This window comes from Meleagris gallopavo, chromosome 3, assembly GCF_905368555.1.
Source record: "Meleagris gallopavo chromosome 3, MGAL_WU_HG_1.1, whole genome shotgun sequence".
Classification (NCBI taxonomy): domain Eukaryota; kingdom Metazoa; phylum Chordata; class Aves; order Galliformes; family Phasianidae; genus Meleagris; species Meleagris gallopavo.
The window spans coordinates 3,966,804-3,972,500 of NC_139406.1; the positions used below are offsets into that span (position 1 = coordinate 3,966,804).

Here is a 5,697-nt window from a genome sequence, read left to right on the forward strand (position 1 = left end):
GGTATCACAGTATAAAAATAGTGTCTCTCTTCACCATGCAGAGAGGAATGACCTAACCCTGAATACAAAATGGGGTCAGTCTTACTGTACCATCATCAACCATCTTATTTACAACACTTTACATCTTTCATCTTTTTTTTTTTCCTTTTTCTTTTTTTTCCCCCTTTTTATTTTTATTTTTTAACTTTTTTTTTTTTTTTTTTTTTTTTTTAAGTTATACACATCCTTTAGGGAATAAAGATAACACTACATGGTACCAAATACTAACAGAAAAACTCACACCAAAAATGACACAGATAAATAAAAACATTCAATTGCTGAAATACAGCAACATTAAGCCACCTCAGTTTTCTTTTTCAAAATGCTTGGAAACACCCCTAACCACTCACACACCGTGGCAAAAGAAAGATGTTATGTTGTAGAGGCATTATAGATACATAATTTTGTTTATATATAGATATGTATATCTATATATCTATCTCATCATTGTAAAAAATGGAGGCGTATAGTTCATTGCTCATTTCCAGTAGAAACAAACAGCTTGGAAACTCTTTTCACTCCATTACACGATGGCAGAAATAGACCATCCTCTTACAGTAAGTTTTTGTTGTGTAAGAAAGATTGTCTTATTTTTCAGTCTCAAATGAGAAGACCTCACTGTCTGATTCATTCCGCAGGGGCATAAAACTCCTTGTGCTGTTACCCAGCTACCCATAACGTCCCTCAAGCAATTCTGCTGGACAGAAGTTCATAGTGTCAGACTCCACCATGCTTGTAATGCACAAAAATGAGGTAGTACACAAAATGTTTACTGTTCAAGTTTTGATTAAGCCCCAGTCTTCTCAGCATCCCCAGCCTAACTTATGAGTGGAACCATTCCCTTTATTTACTCAGTGTAATTGAAAGAATGCAATCAACATAAAATTATATTCGATTAATCAGAGTATATTGTGCTTCAGAGCGATCTGAGAAGATAATCAGTGAGAGTTGGAAATAAACACATAACATACTACAGCTCATGCTGCCCTAAAGTTATTATTTTTTTTTCCCCGCATTATTAGGCAGTCAACATCTTTCTGGTGGGCATGTGTGAAAGATAGAACAGATTACAGTAAAATTAAACCTACGCAATGTTCTCTGTCATCTATCCTAGACTTGTATTAATATCACACTCCTAAGATAAATTTATCAGAATTCTGCTGGGGGTAGTCACGCTTTTAAGTGGGCTTTGTAGGAAAGTTAAATGAATCATTTCAATTTAAGAAATGGCAGGCCCATTTTTCCTAAGGATCTGACAGTTCTCTGCAGCTTTTCTGCTTAGTTAAGAGAGCTTTCATTGTTTGACCTTAAAACAAAACAAGAAAGTGTAACAGGGCTTTCCCCGTTGTTCCTTAAGTCAAAGTACTATTTATAAAATAGTTTACATCTTAGTTCAGTTTCAAATTATAGACAAACCTCCCTAATACAAAATACTAAAAGTGCAATAGTATAAATTAAGAGTTTGCAACCACATTATACAAACATTACCTTTTTATTGTACAGCTTTGATAACATGAAGTATTTACTCACAACTGTTTATTATGTTGTGAATAATTTATGGTGCTAAGGTTTGTCTGTAACTTGTTTTCCAATCATTGAGCTAAAGTCCACACTACATTTTTTTTTCTTTTTCATTTAATAGAACAACTGTCCACATAGCAGCTACAAATACTTAAATTAAAAAAAAGTTTGTTACTGACAGGTACTTGCACATGAAAAGCATGCTATCTTTCCCAATAAAACTTCACAATTTTGTCTGCATTAAAATAAACCACTTATTTATAGTAAAACAAGACTTGCTTTTAAAAAAAAAAAAAAAAAAAGGGAGAGAGAGAGAGAGAAAAGAAAAGAAAAAGAAAGGTCACATAACCAGATGTATTTTGCAGTACAAGAGCTTCATTTAAATTTGGGGCTAGTATATTGTCTGTTACCCGCATAGTCTTAACATTATAAATACTACAGACAAGGATACTGTAATAATACACAGCATTGGGGTACTAAATCACTTATTTGAGATTAAGATTCCTAAAAACATAGTCCAAGTTGCTAACTAATTTGAACAAAACCAGCAAGTGTGACAGAATGCCATAGCGAAGCCCCCTCTCTCAGTTGATAGTAAGGTTTCTAAGAAGAAAGTGGACGTAGACTAGCCTCTTTCTGTTTCTAATGAAGTTATCCAATGATTTTTTTTGTTTGTTTGTTTCTGTTAAATTAAATGGTTTCACAGTTCTCAATAACAGTCAAACTCACTGTTGAAAGAAGTACCATGCAGATCTTGCAAGACAACTTTTCAGCAGCCACAAAGTTGGGTATTTCTGCTACGGGTAAAATTTTAAGGGGAACCTATGCATTTAGGTCAGGAAACTAATGCTTAACTTCAAAGGCTGTACATGGAACAGGACAAGTGTTGCGTTGAGTAGTGGTCCAACAGTTATTCGTAACGAATGCTTTTAATTTATGCCAATCTCTTTATTATCCTCAATAAATCTGGTGAATGGACGACTGGCTCCAGTTTCAGAACTTGCTTTGTCCAAACCAACAATGGGAGGGCTGCTGCCTGTGCGAGCTTTGTCCATGCCACTGGTAAGGTTGCTTAGAGGTGGGATGGCACCTCCACCAAGACTTACTGGGAGCTGGGGAATGCCTCCGTTCTGTATGACAGAAATCTCATTGTTCTTCATGGCAAGTCCATTTGTGATAGCTGCAGCATATTGGTTCCAAAAACTGGGGTCAACGTTCATGGCCCGAGCTGCCAAATCCTTCTGGAACATTTCAGAGAACTTCAGTGCATCACCACCCAGCAAAGCCATGGGGTTTTCCACGGAGAGGCGACGGCCACGGCGTGCAGGTGCATTATTCCACATGTGCGTTCCCATGTGAACCTGCAATGCAAATGGGACAAGAAACACCCTCACATTAACATCTTCCAGTTGAGTGGCTGGGCCGAGCCCCTTGCTTTTAAAAAGTCTTTTAATTCTGCTTTTAAAAAAACTCTTTTAGTTCACAGTGGAAACAAATCAATTCCAGTTAAGACATGGTTCTAAGGCCTGGTCAAGCTATGCAAAGGAAAATCCAGCTCCGTAATAATCTTTCAGTGTGCACCAGAAGAACAAAGTGTATGCATTCTCTTAGCTTTGGACAGTCTCGTATGCAAGCTGGAAATTCTTCATGCTGAAAATTACCAAGTCTTTTACTCATACTAGAAGATGGCATTTTTTCTGCCCTTTCCCTTTTAACATATTCTCTTAATATTTTATCTCACATCAAATGCATCAATCATTTTGTTAAATATAATATTAAAAACAGGAACTTTGGGACAGTTAAAAGTGTATTCCCCAGGCTGTGTCCTGGTGGCTAACCAGACTGCGGGAATAAGAGGCACGAGTCCTGCAGTGACCTGCTGTAAATCAGTGGGAAACTGCTTTCTAGACTGCAATGCCCTCAAAGCAGAATAGAAAATGGAAATCTGTGACAGGCACACTAGTTGCTGAGATAGTTCTGCATTTCTGGTTTAGAGTGAGCTTATTTTTCAGTGCTGTTCCACAAGAACTGCCAGAGCATGCATACCAGCTGACTGTCTGTACATCGTGTTTGTCAGACAAAATACAGTGTACGTGCGCATACACTCAGAAGTAGTTTTAAAGAACACAACCTTGCACAGCCTCTTTTTGCTCCCTATCTTTAACACAGGAGAAGCATGAAACACACCGGCATACAACGAGCCTTGAATCTCCCTTTTTTCCTGTTTCTGGGACACACATTCAGCCCTAAAATTGGCCAAGTTCAAGTACAGTACCTCAATCCCCCCAAGCCTTTACAGTTGCATTTGGCCTCTTACCTTAAGATTCCCCTTTGTGGTAAAAGCTCTACCACAGATTGTGCAACCAAACGGTTTTTCACCAGTATGGGTGCGCTCGTGTATCTGCAGTGCGCTTGCTGAGGAGAAGGTCTTCCCACAAGACTGGCAGTTGTGCTGCTTGGGAGTGCGGCGAGGGGGGGGTGCCAGCATGGGGGTGATCCCCGGACTCATCACTGTCTGTGGTGCAGCAGGAACCTGGATTCCAGCTGGAAGCGAGGGAACCTCACCCAAAGAGATCGGCTTGCTGTGACCATTCACTTCCATTTTGATCATGGTAGGCGCTGTACTGGTGACCAGGCTAGGAGTACTTTGGCTGGGACCTAGAGTAAAGTTGGGTTCAAATAACTGAGAAGGCAGCTCTTTTAATTTGTGCGTCAGTAAGTGTTGTTTTAAATTACCCATAGTGGAACACCCACGATTGCAGACTGTACAAACAAATGGACGTTCTTTAGTATGGCTGCGGTAGTGAATTTCCAATGCACTCTTACAAGCAAAAGGCTTGCCACAGATATTACAAACAGTACTTTTAAACTTACCACGTTCTCTGTTCAGGAACAGCAGGCTAAAAGGAGCCTCCTCTTTGATGACCGGTCTTCCAGGGTTGGTGGATGTCAGATCTAACGCGCCTCCATTTTCAGTTGCAGGTGGCGGGCTGTCTGGTTTTTCAGTCTTTAACTGTATTTCTTGTGGTTCTTCCTGGTTGCTGAGACCTGGGGACTTTGATCTAAAACTTTCACTGTTACTATTTACAGGAGACAGAGCTTGCATGGAGGAAGAAGACTCTGACATTGCAGGGCTGCCTGCACTCTGGCTTTCGAGATCACCAACAGCCGATGAGGAGTCATTGCTCAAATGGTCACTTTCCCCTGATCCATTTTCTATGGATTTTAAACTGGTCAGCTGCTGACAGTTCATGACAGAATCAATCATTTTCATTTGATTCTCCAAAGCAGCGATACTGGAAATCACAGAAGGCGGTGAAGAAGGACACGACCCAGAGTAAGAGATAAGGGGTTTTGCTGAGTCACTTGCCATGTCCTTTAACTCCGGGTCCTCTTCCATAGAATTTTCATCAATGTCATCATCGAAGTTGCTCAACGTGTCAATGTTCTTCTCGTCATAGGAAAGTTCTGAGTCCATGGCATCCTGGAAGCCCTCCGGTAATGGCGTGTTAGGAATTTGCCCACCCATATGCATACGAATATGCTGCTGAAGAACAACTGCATTTGTAAATTTCTTCTGACAAATGGGACATGAGTGCTGTACTCTAAGTGGTGGCTTTGCTCGATGAACTCCAAAATGCGTTTTTAGATTGCCTTTGGTAGTAAAGGCACGTCCACAAATTTTGCATTTAAATGGTCTTTCTCCTGTATGTGTTCTGTAATGCATCTTGAGAGCACTCTGACAACTAAGCACACGGTGACAAATGACGCATTGATTTGGATCTGTCATCTTCTTATCAATGTTCTCTACTAGCTGCTGTAGTTTTGAGGTTTCTGATGTTTGCATAGAATCTAGCAGACCACCAAATGGAAACTTTGCCTTAAACTGGTCAGACATTGTTGGAAGCACAGGGTTTGGGAGGCTTGTCGAAACACTGCTATCCGTAACAATGGTTGGAATTGAAGACGTGGAAGCTGTGGAAACTTGCCCACTTACAGAGTGGTCCCCAGCCCGCGTACTTGCGGGAGGCAGACTGATGGGTTCCACCTTGGTCAGGGACGAGCTGCTCTGAACGGGCTGCGGGGATTCAGCAGACACTGGAACACCTGACTCAGATGTGTTGAGGCTTGGAGATA

At 40.5% G+C, this 5,697-nt stretch overlaps 1 protein-coding gene across 2 annotated transcripts in view; it reads right to left on the minus strand.

Annotated features, from left to right (window-relative positions):
* Nucleotides 1-679: 679 nt before the first annotated feature.
* The window catches only part of SALL3 (spalt like transcription factor 3), a 21,374-nt gene continuing 16,356 nt past the window's right edge, over nt 680-5,697 (minus strand). For both annotated transcript variants that reach the window (XM_003204707.4, XM_085220100.1), the window contains 3 exons: nt 4,435-5,697; nt 3,878-4,218; nt 680-2,921 (listed from right to left, as the gene is read on the minus strand). The exon at nt 4,435-5,697 is cut by the window's right edge. In XM_003204707.4, the coding sequence (XP_003204755.1) occupies nt 2,490-2,921; nt 3,878-4,218; nt 4,435-5,697 (2,036 nt within the window). In that variant the 3' untranslated portion in view covers nt 680-2,489. The remainder of the gene's footprint in view (nt 2,922-3,877; nt 4,219-4,434) is intronic.